General features: G+C 44.1%; 1 protein-coding gene across 3 annotated transcripts; it reads right to left on the reverse strand.

The window, feature by feature from the left end:
• Nucleotides 1–71: 71 nt before the first annotated feature.
• Nucleotides 72–16771, reverse strand: CUNH8orf48 (chromosome unknown C8orf48 homolog). 3 transcript variants are annotated; one of them, XM_057386644.1, is made up of 6 exons: nucleotides 16566–16771; nucleotides 14926–15169; nucleotides 12601–12744; nucleotides 6136–6356; nucleotides 4556–4708; nucleotides 72–3523 (listed from the first exon to the last, which is right to left on the reverse strand). In XM_057386644.1, exons 2-6 carry the CDS (start codon nucleotides 15158–15160, stop codon nucleotides 3359–3361), a joined length of 918 nt encoding a protein of 305 aa, XP_057242627.1. In that variant the 5' UTR covers nucleotides 15161–15169; nucleotides 16566–16771; the 3' UTR covers nucleotides 72–3358. The 3 variants fall into 3 exon arrangements, with proteins under 3 accessions (XP_057242627.1, XP_057242625.1, XP_057242626.1); XM_057386642.1 differs by lacking the exon at nucleotides 16566–16771 and adding an exon at nucleotides 16171–16529; XM_057386643.1 differs by lacking the exon at nucleotides 16566–16771 and adding an exon at nucleotides 15272–15935.
• Nucleotides 16772–17003: the final 232 nt, after the last annotated feature.

Raw genomic sequence — 17003 nt, forward strand, 5'->3', positions numbered from 1 at the left:
CCATGGCAGATATGGGTTAGGTGGCCTTCAGAAGGTCTCTTCCAACTCAGAGTCTTCTACGATCCTACACTGGACCAGTGGGACCACAACAGATTTCCTCAGGAGCTGGAAATCCCAATTCAAATACCCCAAAATCATGGAATAGTTTGGGTTGGAAGAGACCTTAARTCTCAACCAGTGCCAACCCCTTGCCATGGGCAGGGACACCTCCCACTAGACCAGGTCATTTTTGAATGTTTATCTTTGCTCCYAGCTCATATCCAGGGAAGTTAATCCCACTAAAACTTCATTCCTACCCAGAGYTGTGCTAGCAGGATATTGGGATTGACATGGAAGTTTACCCCAGAGATCCAAAGTCCCATGGCCCAAGAGATGGATGGAAAGGAGACTAAGGAACAAGTGAGCCTGGAATGCAGGTTATTTTTTATAGAGAAAGCTAGAGCAAATTAAAGTGAAAATTACAGTGCTGCAGTCCATGGGAAACTGATTTCCAGGATAATTGAAGGAATGTAAGTTTATCCAAAGAATCAGTTATAAAATCCATCACCCCAAAAGTGGTTATCAACCCACAGAGCATAAAACAGCTGAGAGARGAGAAACCTTCTCCATTAGGACACAAACCCCAAGCAGCAGCAATCATTCAGAAGATGAAATCCTGCASCTCTGTGTGGCACGGAAGACACAAAGCCAAAGCTCCAGAACACTTTGAAGAGGCAGATTGATTTGTTCCACAGCCACAGCTGCTTTTCCATAGGAATCCCTCTTGAGCCACTGCGCTCATTTTGCACCCCAGCAAGCACAAACCAGGCAGTGGATGAATCAATAGTCCTTCATCAGTTTTGGAGTTTTTTTGGATTAAAAGAAAAATCTGCACTGGAGGGAGGAGCTCCTGGAAGGGGAAAAAGGCAGAGACATGATCTATCCCACATCTTCCCTGTCAAGAGTTTTGGATTCCTAGCCTCAAAAGCTGTGGGATTAGAAAATAAATTATTTAGGGACTCAGATCATTCATTCCATCGCACATCTCCAAGAGCTGCTAAAGAAAACGACTCAGATCTCGCAGTCATTGCTGATGAAAGAACGAAACAACTGTAGCGAGCAGCAGGAAAATGCATTCAACAGCCATCAGCAAAACACGCTTTGATTTTCCTGAGGAGTTACCTGAGTTCTCTTTGTAACATTTATGCAAACAAACAAGAGCTGTGCATCATTGTACGTGAGCAGGATGCTGTTCTACAGACAAATGTTGTCAGACACATAACCCAAATAACTCRCAGTTCAGCATTTACATAAAGGCTTGACAGGAGCTGCAAAGAAATGTTTCAGTATATCTAGAAAGATTCTACGTTCTCAAAACAAAAATAACCTGCACAGATTGTGTTTTAAGGAGAGTCCTGGAAGGCACYTTTTGTGGGTTTGTAAGGGCTGAAATTTGTGCTATGAAATTACATTTTCAAAAGATTTGGTTCCTGATCACCTCTTGTACACGTGACAACCCTTCCAAGGCTCCATATGGAATTCTGGTTGCCCTTCCTGGTGTTTGCAGATTGGAGAGACTTCCAGAGGCTCAGAGCACCAGAGAGTGCAGACCAAAACAAGTAAGAAACAGAGRTGGAGTATGTCCAAAGAGACAGGAAGGTGGGAGATTTAAGGGATTTAAATATTCCCTAGGATTCCAGAGTGATTGGAAACCAGGACATTTAAGGGATTTAAACATTTTCAAGGATTTCAGTGTGATTGGAAGGCAGGAGATTTAAGGGATTTAAACATTTCCAAGGATTCCAGAGTGATTGGAAGGCAGGAGTTTTAAGGGACTTAAACATTTTCAAGGATTCCAGGGTAACAAGAAGGAACAAGCAGAGTTTATTCATTATATACAGGCGATCTGCAGTGACAATTCAAAAGGGGAATTTTTAGGGGAATATTTTTGAGGGATTTTAAAGCTGTTTGCAAGAAAGCAGCAGTGAACAACTCAGGGCTGGGCTGTGTTTGCACCTGGGGCTTGACCTACTCAGGATCAACTCCCAGGGAAATCCTTCACAGCAGATTTTTAAGGACCAGAAGGCAGAACTTTGTTAACACTTCTGTTTATATCCCAGCATTTCCCTTCAGGTTTTCCAGTGGTTTGTGGTAAGTGAGAACAGGAGGCTGAACAGCCCTCAAGGACTCTTATAAACAATACAGAGCACATGGAGGGAACAACCTCATGGATATGAAACACAAACCCCACTTCAACAGTGAGCATTGTCGCAAAATGGGAGAATAGAATGCAACAGTGAGGTTTAATCTTTTCTGCTTTGTAACAAAAAATGACTGCGGGTTCACAGAGAAGATGTTCACAGATAGGGATATTCCTCCAAGATTTCCAGAGATCTGAATGTCCAGAAATTAGGATATGGGAGACTGAGGAGAGTCCCTTCCTGACTCAATCAAGGCCACAAGGTCACAGCCAGAACACTGGGCTGAGCCCCTGCTGTCAGTTCTGATCACAAAGRGGCTGCAGAGGTGCCCACAGAGCAGCACAAGGCTTTGAAAGGCACAGTAAAGATGATTTCATTGTTGAACCCAGAGATTCCCAGAATAATTCCATTTTATTTGGATGCATACTGAACCCTAGATCCAGTCTTTGAACAACAGAGACTCTGTCATCTTGAAAAATTACAGAAAATTACAACGAATTCCAAAGTATTTCCTTATAATTCTCATTCCAGTTTTAATCTCTGCCGTTTTTTTTCTCCCAGGCACCAATCCTATATAGATTCCATGATTAATTTATTATCATTTTTCGTCCTGTTGGCATCCCCAGTCCTGCTGATTAATTTCTGTTACAGCTGCATTATTTCCCTTCTATAAATACTGCATTTCATTTTATTGCTTTCTATAGTTCACTTTGCTTTTTGTCCTCCACCTGGGGCTCTCACTTCCAATTTACCATGAGACAGTGGGCAAAGATTGAGCTAAAATGCAGTAATTACACCTCCCTGCCCTGGAAAACGGAATCATTTATTTTCCTTATGGATGGAAGCAGCTGTGAGCTGCTCTGCAATCCCACAAAAAACAATACTTATGGCTTGCCAGATTAATAATAGAAACTGTTGGCTCCTGGAATTTGAAAAACTTATGGAGATGGATTACAAYATATTGCAACATTTGCATTGAGGAAGGAGAGAGTTGACTCACACCCAAGACAGGCAGCTTGGCTTCCACCTGCAGGAATATTAAACCAGCAGYCCCAATCCATCACTGCCAGAGCAGCTCAGATCCACAATCATTGGAATTCTGGAGCCCACTGGAGGCTCTCCCAGTTCTTTACCCACTGGAGTTATGTTTACTTTCAGGCTTTCCATTTCCTGACCCCTCAGCCTTTGCCAGAAGTCCCCGGGATCCTCTTAAGGTCTGGGAAAGCTTCTGAGTGTTTCAGGCTTTCTATTTCCTGACCTTTCAGTCTTTGCCACAAATCCCTGGGATCCTCTGAAGGTTTAGGAAAGCTTCTGAGTGCTTCTCCTAGAAGTGTAAGCATGTCCTGAAATAGAAAGGAAACATGGAATTACTTGGGTTTGTACTGCTGTCATTCCTCAGGGCCTGTATGACACATCCAGCCTGCACTCATCCACACTATTKGGTGGATTTAAAGGATCCTGTTTAAGAACTCTGTCAGACAGAAAGATCTGCCCCATAAAGCAGGATTCTTCCCTAAGGAGGGACAGGGAAAAGAGCAAAAAGCTCCYGCTTCCCTTTGTCTTTCAGGGAAGCAGAGGGAAAAACAAAGTGAAGCTTCTCTTGAGAATGAAGATCTCAAATCTTAGGTGTGAAGTGGGTGAGAGTCCAAACTCTGCAGGCTGGAATTATWAGGGAAAAGAGGAAAGTGTGGTACAGCACAAACTCCCACCCTTCTCATCAGCATGGAAAGAGATCCTGAAGCTTCAGGAAGGCACCTGCCTTCAGCCTGACCCCCTTACAAGAAGGAGAGCAGAGTTTTTCCTTCAGGAAGATCARCCTGAGGAACAGCCACAGAAGATCCAAGGAATTCATATATTTCATTGGCTGCCCAGCTGCTTCAGAGGCATTTCCTAACAACAAAGCTTTGATCTTTGGGACACTGGCACACACAGGGACAGCAATTCCAAGCAGAAATGTTGGTGTATTCTCAAGGCCTCAGCCTCCAGAACACACTGCAGTGTCCCATTTCAAGATTCCCACAGCAAAGGACAAGCAAGGAAGCCCAAAATGGCAGTTATCTCCTAGCACAGCATTTGATTTGTCAATTCATCTGGGACAGCCCAGCAGAAAACAAAGTAGGGAGAAATAATCAAAAGGAACTCAAAACCAATTCCAGGACATGCTGGGAATGACCTTCAGGTTCCATAAATCAGGCAAGCTCAAATGACTTGCTGAGAATGTTGGTCCCAACCATTTTATTAATGTTACAGAGCCAAATTCTCTTTTGGCTGGCACTGCTCTCACTGCYATAAATCAGGGGCAATCTGCCTTACAGATCCTTTAGTTACAGCACCTATTAAATGGTGCATGGATTTTTTTAACAATATTTGCTTACTCTGGAGTAAAACTGTTCTTCCAATTTCTCTTGGATTAAAGCAGCTTCCAGTAGAGTCTTTTTTTTCCTGAGAAAGGCAATCTTGGCCAGCTCTGCTTCCTTCTGCTGGCAGTCAGGACATGTTGAAGTCTCATGGATTTGAGTTTGTGTCACCTGGAAGAAGACACTTGGATGCCATGAGCAGTGTCTGGCAACTTTGAGAACAAGCAATAAAAATACACATTAAAATACTCTCTAAAGACAAAAATGGGCTTTTTAGGCAGCTGTAAAATAATTCATAGTCATAATTCCATCATCTACAACTGTTCCTATGCTGACAGTGTGCAAGACCTTAAATACCAACCAAAGTGGTTATGGTTATAAACTGTATTTCTGAATGTCATAAATAAATGAAGAAGCCAATAAACTCTGGAGCAATGAGTTCAAACATGCAGCTGGGAGCCAGAATCTAACTCAAAATCTGCAGTTCTGTGTGTAAGATAACCAGTGCTCCTCAGTAATTCCTACGTTTATCCACCATGAAATCTTAAGCTTATTTAACAGCATTACATAAATCCCAGTGTTGGTGCTTTTATGAAATATCAATAGTGTTATCTGGTTTAATTGACACAGATTCTATCTGGCCCCATAAACAGAGTAAATTGCTCCAAAAGCAGGAGAATCAAGCCTAGAAAGTCCCATCTGAAGCCTCTCTGTCCTTTGCCCTGACTTCTCTATAAAAATTTTGTTGTGTGGAGGTTCAGACAGAACTGGAGCAGTTCAAGTTACTTTTCTTAGGGAATATATTCCCACAATGTAAGACAAACAAAGAGGAAATAAAAATTCTAAAGAATTTGGAAAGTGGGTTAATATTAATGGAATTTAAAAATTAATATGGCTGAAATGTCAAAATAATTTTAAAAGACAGGAGGCCTGAAATAATCACCTCACCAGAACTGATTTTAMAGTTTTATTTTCAGGCACGGAGCTGAGGGGAGTAGTTGGGGCAGAAAGTCCATCCTGTGGTGGCAAAAATACACTGGGCTGGTGACCAAAAAATGCTCTGAATTGGGTAAAGATGAGACAAATGTTGCTTAATCAGGGACTAAGGTCACCGAGATTTTATTGGAGCTGCTTTCATTAATATTAYTTAATGCCTAAGAAAGCTGGGAGTATGGGGAGGTTTTGCCTTTGGAATTCTTCTGATCCTGGAGTCAACAAAGACTTCACAACAAATAATATGCAGAATAATTTGATAAATGATTGGTGCAAACACAACCAGAAAATCAGGCTTTTTTCATCAGCTGATCCAGGGCTTCTTGTGGGCTGCAATAACTGATGATCCCACCCTTGCTCAATCACACAAATCAGAGTTTTATCACCAGACAATGTTTGATGATGATTATTTGCTAGCAACAGTTCTCCAGTGGTGTCTAAGAAATAAAAAAAACTAAATATTGGGTTATCAACCCAGAATCTGTTTCAGAGAAGTGAGCCTGGCACCAGTAAAGTCTGCCTGACTCGATCCTGATATTCCAGCTTTTTTCTCCAGTGGCTCCCCAAGAAGTGAAGGACAATCTCCATTTCTGTTCCTGCAGTACCTGTTTCACAGTCTCCCTGGTGTTGTCCAGCAGGATCCTGTTCATCAGCCGAGCAGGAACCACACAGCTCCAATCTCCTGCCTCAGTTTGCCTTGCTGGGAMTCCACACTGTGGCTTCCTGGACTTGCCACTCCCAGCCTGCTCCTGCTGCATCCCGCTGATCATCTTGGCGCAAAAAGACCTGAGAGCATCCAATTCTCCAGGGGATAATTCAGGAATTTCTGCCAGGCATAAATCAACAGGACAAGAGCATCAATTGCTGCATCAAGGAAAGAAGAATTGCTGGTCTTTATCTGCGTGACCTCATGTTAGCCAAGGAAAACCCAGTCCCAGTGTCAGGCCCCSACTGCAGCAACAGCAGCATTTAAATACAAATGTGGATGGGAACTGTAGGAACTTGGCTCTAAAACCGGTTCCAAAGATGGAAGGAAAYAAAAAGACAAAAAGGCTTAGAGTGKTTAATGGTACAGGATAAATAGATCAACAAAGYAGGCAGTTAAATACTATGACATTAAATAAACTGACTGTCGATAATACAGATTTAGCATCTCCCTACCTGGAACTGCAACTTGCTAAACCAAAACTAATTAATATTTCAAGAGATCTCTCTATCAATAATTCTAAGGAGCAATTTGTAAGAAAAAYTGCAGGCAGTGTCCACTGAAGTCACCCTGGAAACACCTCCAATCTATTCCACAACCAACAGATAAGCAATTTTTTTTTAAAACGCAATTACATTAGAAAATACTTTTCCTCTAAAGCTTCAACAATAATTTCCTAAATTCTTTATAAGATCTTGTTTAAAAAATACCATTCTCACTTTCATCTTCCCTTATCCTTCCCAGTGGCATGTAAAAATAAATAAAATAGAGATTAGACTTCAGATAGGTGGGTTAGGATGGATTTACAACTTCATTCAGGGGTTTTGGGGAGATTTTGCATAGGCTTAGAGCACAATCAATGCAGTATTTCCTGGGCATCAGCACAGAATGGGGCTATGAGAGATACCACAGCTCTCAATATTCCATCAGGGAGACCAACTCCTCCTTTTACACCAGATTTGCCCCCTGCCAGCCCAAATTCAGGTAGRTGATGGCTCCACAGGTGTGGACAGTTGAACTCCAAGGATTCACACMCAAATTACTGCTGGAAAATTGGATTATGGAATTTAAACAACCTCTCCACATTGGCTGTTTTTTTCAGGATTCAACTCCATTTTATTTTTTCCTGATAGGCACTGSAGATTTCTTGTCTGACAAGCAGTGCCTCGTCATTCCAGTCCCATGGGATATCTTGGCATAGCCACACCACCAATCCTTAAAATACTGAGCAATGTGAATATAAAACTTCCCCTAAATTCTCTGTTCAATTTAGTCCTGAGGACACGAGATAGAGTTGTGGAATTCTGCAAAGAAAYTGAGCATCTCTTCAGAAATCCGAAGTTTACAAAGGATAAGGGGTTCCATAGTTAAAACCAAGCAAAGCAGGAATTTCATTGCTTCATGGACAACACGGAAAATATGTTTAAGTGCAACTATTACAGTCAGGAACTGAGCATCACAGAGCAATTTACTCCTCCTAAGAAAATAATGCATCAAAATGATTAAAAGCAAAGACATAGTGACAATTTATAGATAGATAAATAAGAATTAGCAATTCCTTAAAATGCAATTTAATGAAAAAAGTATCTGGGGAAGCATCACAAATATCTGAGTGGAAACCACTATTTCAGTCAGCAGGTGATTTTCCTTACAATTTCAATGTAGAATCCTGTAAAAGAGTGGAAATCATGTGCCACTGTTGTCTTTAATCACACTGATAAAATATTCCTGGCATGTTCATTTATGCTGAACACAGAATGAATAAAAAGATTAAAAAGTTACCTTTGTGAGGGGGAAAAAATCCCAGAACAAAAGCATTTGAGTATTCAAAGGGAGAAGTAAAACACATCAGTGCCACCGAGCATTTAGTGACAGTTTAATACCAGCCTGAGTAATTCACTKAAGGTTCTTCTGACATCCACAAGTGCAATTTTATTAAGAATTGGTTTCTAATAATGCATAAATCCTGTGCTGCTACACACCCACCCATCTGCTCATCTGCACCTRCAGACATCAGAAGAAACACTGGCAAAGGGAACAGCAATTTTTAAACCTCATTGCACGACTCCGTGCTGCAGTTACTTTTCCATATTAACTCATGTTTAACAAGAATCTCAGAAAGAATATAAATTAGAGATCAAGGACTAGGATTTTACTGAAACAAGAACAAAAAACTATGAGGAAAGTTGGTCTTTGAACAATTTCCAGGTTCAGATTTTCCCCCAGTTGCAGGAAGTTCACCTATCTAKGGGATCTCAGCTCATGCTTTGGTGGTTGGGTTTATTCCGTGTCTCTCACATCTTCCCTCCTTTCCAGGTCTGATCCAGACATGCTGGAATGTGGGGGCAGATTTGAAGGTCACTGCAGAGAAGCCCTGCCAGTGCCAATGGTGGCTCCAGAAGGTTATTTTCCTGATGTTTGGTTGCCCCAAATCCAATGTTCCCTCTCTTCTTTGGAGAATAGGGCAGCCTAAGCGGCACCTACACAGGCCCCAATCGGGGCCACGTCTCACACAGCAGGAGGGGCACAAAATATGGAATATTCCAGAAGTGAAACCCCACAAAGTGCACCAAGAAGCTGCTGTGATTCCYGAAGCCCAGGAGAGATAAGCTAATCCCCATGTCTACATTCCAAACCCTGCTGAGAGGGTTCTAACTCAGTGACCTACATAGGTTCTGCTTGCTGGGTACAACTCCAGCCTTAAGTGTGGCATTTGAAATCCATGAGGAGGGAGGATAAGAGRAAACTCTTCATGAGTTTCCTTTTCCTTTGATGTGCAACTTTGATTTAACAGGAAAATTGGCAGGCATTTTGTTGTTATGATGCTCTACTGATACTCAATTTTAAGAAGCTAAAAGTAAAAAGAGACAATTGTGGAAGGCAATAATCGGTAACTGTTCTTCAGGAAAATTTCATCTCTGCAGCTCCAGATAACATCTTCATAATTATCTAAATCGATTTTACAGTTCAGATGAAACTGCTGACAGCCTGACCAGTGAAGAGCATGTGAAAGACCCCTGCAGATAACACAGAATCGAGTGAAACAGGCTGAAATGTCAGGCTATTTATCATAAATATGAATTTAAAGTGAGTAAAACTCCAGCACAGTGAATCATCCCAGAGTCACACAATGACCTGGGTTGGAAGGACCTTAAAGCCCATCCCATCCMACCCYTGCCAYRGCAGGGACACCTCCCACTGTCCCAGGCTGCTCCCAGCCCCAATGTCCAGCCTGGCCTTGGACACTGCCAGGGATCCAGGGGCAGCCACAGCTTCTCTGGGCACCCTGTGCCAGGGCCTCACCACCCTCCCAGGGAACAATTCCTTCCCAATGTCCCATCCATCCCTGCCCTTTGGCACTGGGAAGCCATTCCCTGTGTCCTGTCCCTCCATCCCTTGTCCCCAGTCCCTCTCCAGCTCTCTTGGAGCCCCTTTAGGCCCTGGCAGGAGCTCTGAGATCTCCCTGGATCCTTCTCCTCTCCAGGTGAGCACCCCCAGCTCTCCCAGCCTGGCTCCAGAGTAGAGGGGCTTCAGCCCTCAGGTCAACCTGGTGCCTCCTCTGGACTCTCTCCAGCAGCTCCACACCCTTCCTGTGCTGGGTCCCAGGGCTGTGCAGCTCTGCAGGTGGAGGCTCACCTGAGCAGTGTAGAGGGACAGAATTCCCCCTCCTCTGCTGCTCACTGTGGGATAACCCAGGGCATAGGAGGTTCTGAGTGCCAGTGCACGTGGCCAGGGCAGGATGTCCTCAGTCTGCAGCAACATCAGTGAGAAGAAAACAGATCCTTGTAGAATCCTGGCTGATTTGAATTCCCACATCTAACCCACACAAATTCCATTTTATTGCAGAATCAGAAGAGAACTCTGGAACCTCAAGGCCTTCTTTACTTTTACCCTGACACCACTGTCATAGTAACAGTAATGATTAAATGYGAAATAGTGCCCAGACTGTATTTCAGCCACAGGCTCATGTTGCTCAGGCATTTCTTTGCCTCCAAATAGCACATTAACAACCAAAGCTCCCACTCCTGACAGGAAGAGTGCAGTGGCAACAGTGCAGAAAAATAATCAGGCAAGGCATTTAATGGAGACACATTACAAAGGTGAGAGGCAACTTGTGAATATAGCACCAGTCAGGGGATTAAAAAGCCCAACTTGAGTTTTCAGATACATCCAAGTTGAAGAACTGCAGCTTCCTGAGCACATTTTTAAGATGACTAACATGGAATAATCTCTGTGGAACTGAGAATTTACAGTCATGTTGTGATACATTTGCCTAATAACAGCTCCTGCTGCCACACTGGGGTGGAGGGACAAAGACAACTATGACAAACATTTCTCACTTCTCCGGAGGCCAGCAGTTAGGTTTTTCTTCTTTCAGCCCACAAAGAAAACTAGGAAAAATAAAAATCACATTCCAGGGTGTTGCCATAGGCAAGCCAGAACCTTTTGTTCCCCCATCACATTTAACCCTATTAGCAGGAAGATAAGAAAGAAAGTCTTCAGGCAACAAAACAAACCCTAACTCAGAGTACTCTGTGTGCTCAACGCACACACGATTCACTGAGCTGCGTGTTCTGAGGGGACTCACTGTGCAGCAATCCATTTCYAGGTGAGCTCATCTACTGCATTAAAAAAAATCTCCAATTTGCTAAAATAATACCAAGTTTGGTGGCTACTAAGCACTAAGCCCAAAAGAAGCATTTTTACCTATCAGTACACAAAAGCTGCTGTGCTTATTTTATTTGTATGATAATATTCTGCAATAAAAAATGCAGTKCATGGCTAATTATGATTGATTTGGGATAACTTGTCAGTCATGTGGRTACTGTGTTTCCATCAAAGAAAGATAAGCATGAACTACATTTTGTGTTGTTCATATTGAYCATGGCTGGAAGCACCAATGCACCTGAGCAGGGCTGGGCTGCCACAGTGACAAGTGACAGGACAGGCAGGAGACAACCCTGGCCTGCAAACAGCAGCCCAAAATAATGGAGCAGAACTCACTGCTCAAGCCTCAGTGACCACTGACTCTCCCTACCATCATCATCCATCARCCAAAGGCAGAAGATTGCCTGGTGCAGAACTACAAAAATCTGMAAGTGATTCTATGAATAAAATCCTTCAAGGATTCAACTTTCAAGGGAAAACGCTGTAGAGATGGAAAACATCCTCAGCCTTCAGCTAAGGTTCATCATTCATTCAGTGGCTCTGAACTCATCAGGTCCCTTTCAACTTCTCCATGAATCAGTCACAGGACTCTGATATATTTTAGGAAGATTATCTTGGAGGAGCAGGCCAGGAGAAGCCTCCCTACTACAGATGAGCTGCTCCACACAAGCTGCTTTCACTGAACTGCAGGAACAGAGGAATGCAGGAGATGAGTCAGGAACCCAAAACATTGACTCACACTGTGGAGAAGGAGCTCTGCAATTAAGAATAGCCCAGAAGTGACCTCAGGTCCTGTTTTTCCAGGATAGCTGGGTGGTTTGAGGATGCTTGTAGACAAATTCCATGCCATGAGGTGCCTAGGCAGCAGGATCTCMTGGTTAATCAGTGCTACAGTGACCTACAAAACTCCAAGTTTGCTCACTTTCCATGAACATACAGATTGAGGAAGATTCCCCGTCTGCTCCCATTATTTTTTGCTCAATTACAGCTTTCTTGCTCTTTTTTCTTAATTAAAAATAGCATCTCTGACCCACTTTTTGACAGACTTTAGCAGGACTTGCATCCCACCATCTGCTCTCACAGTTCCTTGCATAACCAGTACATGGAAATGGATCCTTCCTTCCTCCTTTYCCTCTCCTCCTCCTCCCTACACTCCATCATTATTTAGTTAGAGCTGCTCCATTGCTCTTGCCAAAATTGGTGCCCTGCTGCCTCCCTCAGCTTGGGAAAGGAACTAAAACAGGGYAAACAAGGAATTCAATAACCAACACCATTGATTAACAAGAGGGAAAAAAACATTTCACACAATGAATTCTGAAGCCATGCTTATTTTGGAGGGAAAAACCCTCAAATTTCCTAGTATTTGTACAGCTGGAGAGAAAAAAAAAAATGAACAATCCAGTAAAAATGTGAGGATTGCAAYTGAATTTAAAATGTGGGGACATTTTTTAATGTCCTTTCCCAGATTTAGTGGTAATGGAGGATAACATGGGGGGCATCAAAGCCATACGTGTTATGGGAGATATATYGCTCTCCAAGAAAGTATAAAAGAGAAACTTTGTACTTAATTACTTGGCTAATTAAACCAGACTAATYAGCTGGCTTAACCTAATAGCCTGTGTATAAAATGTAAGTCAAGTTTACACCCCCTGCCAAAAGAAACAATTACAAACTCTGCTGAAATTACCAAACTCACCAGCAGGAGTTTTGATGACAGATCTGTCTGGTTTAATCTCAGTTTCTTTATTTTTCAGATCAATCCATTTTCCCATGGCATCAATCCATTTTTCTATGACATCTCKTTCCACAGCTGCAGAATCCACTGCTTCAGACTCCTCCACTGCAAGGAAAAAAGGCAACTTTGAACATACATGGTGAGGAAAGCAAAGTGAGAGGCAAACAATCCACCATTTGAATGTGCCAGTTTTCCCTGCTGAGGGAAAAGAAATCCTGRGCCCCAGGAATACACAGATGAGGCCAAGGATTTCAGTTTGTGTCTCATAAAATACCTCACATTGYTCTTTTCTAATCATCCCCTGAACCACAATATGGGATTCCCTGAGAAAATGAGRGCTGCTGGCACATCCAATTTGATCTGTAATGCCAAGTTAACCCCCTGTGCCTCCTCCCTGCTGCAGCCCCATCACTTATTTCCAGCCCTGCACAATTTCCTCATTTGTGACTGCTCAAGTGCCCTCGGGAGCTCTCTCAGGATTATTAATCCAAGGTGAAAATAATGTGGCATGGAGGGAATAAAAAGTCTGTCAGGTCCCCACTCTCCAGTTTATTCCAGATGGGCTTTATGGTCCTTGTGGGTCCCTTCCAACTCAGAATATTCTGAACTCCAGTTCTGCAGGGASTGAGCAAACCACTAAGATGTAAAAAGACAAAAATCTTCAGAGGCCCGAGAAGCCACTGAAAGAAAGATGCAAATGAATGGCCCCAGTTCAAAGGAGCACCTGACTTCTCCATTCTGTTTTAGGGGACTAAATGCAGATTCCAAGGGCTTAGAGAAGGAATGAACATGTCCCTCTGGGGACAGCAACAGCAGCAGGACAGGCCTACTGGGGGTTTATTTCTTCTCTAGGCTGTTCTCAGTGACATATATACCACAGAAAGCATCCATATCCAAAAAAAAGTTCTCTATGAGTTATTCCCTAGTTCCTCATTTGCCTGGGAGCATTCAGAAGACTGCAGGATTTGATGAAACATTAACCTTGCAAAGATGAAAAGTGGTAACACTTATTAAAGAAACCTCTATGCATACAGCATGGATTTCCTGCTAGCATGGATTTCTGGATGCCAGAAATGTGGATTTCAATCATTAGACATGGAGCAACTTACAAAATATTCCTGTATCCCAGGAAAAAAAAAAAAAAAAAAAAGATAAAAAAAAGAAAAAAAAAGAGTATTAAAATGTGCAATTTGTAGAAATACAAAAACTTTGAGCAAAATTTAAATGTATCAGATGCTGATTATGAATTGCCATCAAGACAGTGATCACCTCTTTATTCAGATGTTTAAAGTACTGATATCTAATGCTGAATTATGTGCTATGAAAAACAGGGGATACATTCATGGATATGTGTCTGACAGCAAAGTTTGGCCTGCATAGCTGGGATTTCAGGCCTAGACAATATTTTAAAAGCCTTCTTAATGATAATGGTGCTGGTTATTACTGCAGAGTAGGAAAAACCCAAGTAAAACGTTGGATAGATGTGGGACAGGAGGAACATCTCTACTGGAGTTGTCCATAGAAAAGAAACAGCTTCCCACTGAAACTACAGACAAGGTTAATCACATATAGCTATGTCCAGCTAATCAAGCTGAACTGAGTAAATTCAGACTGCAAAAAATACAGCTAGCTGACACTAAAATGTATATTGTTAATACTGCTTTTAAAATATACTTGAAGTGTTGCAACTAATCTTTAAAGCTACAATGTTCATATATGCTGCAAGCTCCCAAATCTCTAAAAGGAGATTTACAAGTTATTCACCTCTTCAAATATACTCAAAATACTCATCAGACCAGATTTGGAGAAAAGAWGAACACAGAGGAATGACAGAGAACCCCACAGAAAGAAAAGAACCCTAACAGGGCATTCAGCTGATGTCCTGCTGCTTCATCCTCCATCTGATGCAGCTTTAAGCTCCTACCTAGCCCACTTCAGTATTTCAAATCCTGGAACTATCCCCTGGAAAAACTATTTTATGGCCCAGCTACCTTTCATACATCCTCAGTCAAATTAGTTTGTAGAATTGTTTTTTAAGATGCCAAAAGAACCTCAAAATCACAAAATCACTACAGAAGGATTTCCATGGCCACTTCCTTCTGCATGGGGCCATTGGGAAATCCAGTGGGTGGGAAGCATGGATCTACTCAGCACACTGAGATCCTGCTGCTTTGCACAGCAAGAGCACYGTATGCAATTTTCACCTTTATTTTTGCTAATTCAAGTCCCCACTGCACTGACTGCAGCTGTGAAACACAGGCCTCAAGCAGGGGAAGCTCTGCATACCTGCATGGCTTTGGCCTGCCAATGAGGATGTGCTTTCCAAGGCCTCTGAYACAGCTGAGCCCCCCAAATCCTCTGTCGAACACCAGGATCCAGATGCTTTGCTCTCCTCCTCTTCCTYCTCACTGAAGGACTCAAAGGTGTCTCCTGAGTAGTTCAAAGCAGAGCTGCTGTAACTCTGGCTCAACTCCAGGCCCTTGTCATGGCTCCCAGAGCTCTCTGCTGGGGCAGTTGCCATGGGGAAGCACTACAAATAAAAACAGAAATAAGATCAATTCCACAGGGCAGACGACTGGGTTACTTGTAGCAACATGGGATACATAGAAAGCTGTTACAGCACAGCTCACACCTGATTTAACATCCACAACTGGTGTGTATAATCACAACTCAACTGATCAAGGCAACACATTCAAAGCACTGGTCACAGCAGCACACGTTCAGATCCACAGGGTAAGTGCACAGTAACAATTAGCACTGAGCATTAGCCATGAAATCAGAGCAGCATTCCTTTCAAGTCTGTACTGGATTACAGCAATGCTTGGATAAAATTATTCATGAAAAAAAAATTAAATGCAAATCTTCCCTTYCCATTATCTAAAAGAAACTTACAGGAAAGATGACATAAGACTATTTAAAARAGCACATAGTGACAGGACAAGGAGGAATGGGTTCAAAGGGAAAGAGAGTAGGTTTAGATGAGATAGGGGGAAAAAATCTTCCACTATCCCAGGCTGCTCCAAGCCCTGTCCAGCCTGGCCTTGGACACTGCCAGGGATCCAGGGCCTGCCCACCCTCACAGGGAACAATTCCTTCCCAATATCCCATCCATCCCTGCCCTCTGGCACTGGGAAGCCATTCCCTGTGTCCTGTCCCTCCATCCYTTGTCCCCAGTCCCTCTCCAGCTCTCCTGGAGCCCCTTTAGGCCCTGGCAGGGGCTCTGAGCTCTCCCTGGATCCTTCTCCTCTCCAGGTGAGCACCCCCAGCTCTCCCAGCCTGGCTCCAGAGGAGCTCCAGCCCTGCAGCAGATCCATGGGATCCTCTGTCCCCGCTCCAGCAGCTCCATGGCCGCCAACTCCCCACACCCAGAGCCGTGCCCCCCTCAGCTATCGCCCCTCACGCCCGCTGCCCCCAGCCCCCGCCAGCCCCACACGGGCCCCGGGAGCTGCTTCTCCCTTCTTCCCTCCTCTCGGCCCTCAGGAACGGACTCGGGGAGCTGCTCTGTGCTTCCTCCCTCCTCACAGCCCTTACGAACGAGCTCTGGAAACTCCTTTTCCCTCCTTCCCTCCTCTCGGCCTCGTGAATAGGCTCAGGGAGCTGCTTTTCCATCCCTCCCTCCTCACAGCCCTCAGGGACGGGTTCTAAGAGCTGCTTTTCGTCCTCTCGGCCCTCAGGGACGGGCTCCGGGAGCTGCTTTTCCTTCCTTGCCTCCTCTCGGCCCTCAGGAAGGGGCTGGGGGAGCTGCTCCGTGTCTCCTCCCTCCTCACAGTCCTCACAAACAGGTTCAGGGAGCTGCTTTTCCCTTCCTCCCTCCTCCCGACCCTCACGATCGGGCTCCAAGAGCTGCTTTCCCTCCTCCCGACCCTCACAATCGGGCTCCAAGAGCTGCTTTCCCTGCTCCCAGCCCTCAGGAACCCGCTGCTTACCCCGGCCCGGCTCCCCGGGCGGGAAGGGGCGGCTGCGGGCGCTGAGGGCGGGAGCGGGGCGGGGAGCCCGCCTCGGCCCCGGCCGCTGCTGAGGCGGAAAATCCCGCCTGGAAATAATCCCGATTCTATAAAACTGGTGTTGTGTCCTACATCGAGCCTGAGTTGTAGACTCTTGTCTTTGGAAAGGACATGGAGGAGCTGGAGCGTGAAGAGTGGCTCGTGGAAGGGCTGGAAAGATGGCTGAGAAAGGCTGAGGGAGTGGCGTTTGTTTAATCCCGAGGAGGATCAGGGCAACTCCATCGCAAAAACACCGGTGAAAGGGCTGGCCAGGGACTGGTACATTGATTTCGCTCCGCACTAGCTCCGCTTTGCCTTAAGGACAGAAAAACCAAGAGAAACACGAGATAGTTTTTAAATGGCTTTTCTTTGCCACTAGGA

Source organism: Malurus melanocephalus, unplaced genomic scaffold (assembly GCF_030028575.1).
Source record: "Malurus melanocephalus ecotype Western Australia unplaced genomic scaffold, MMel_1.1 scaffold_1021, whole genome shotgun sequence".
Classification (NCBI taxonomy): domain Eukaryota; kingdom Metazoa; phylum Chordata; class Aves; order Passeriformes; family Maluridae; genus Malurus; species Malurus melanocephalus.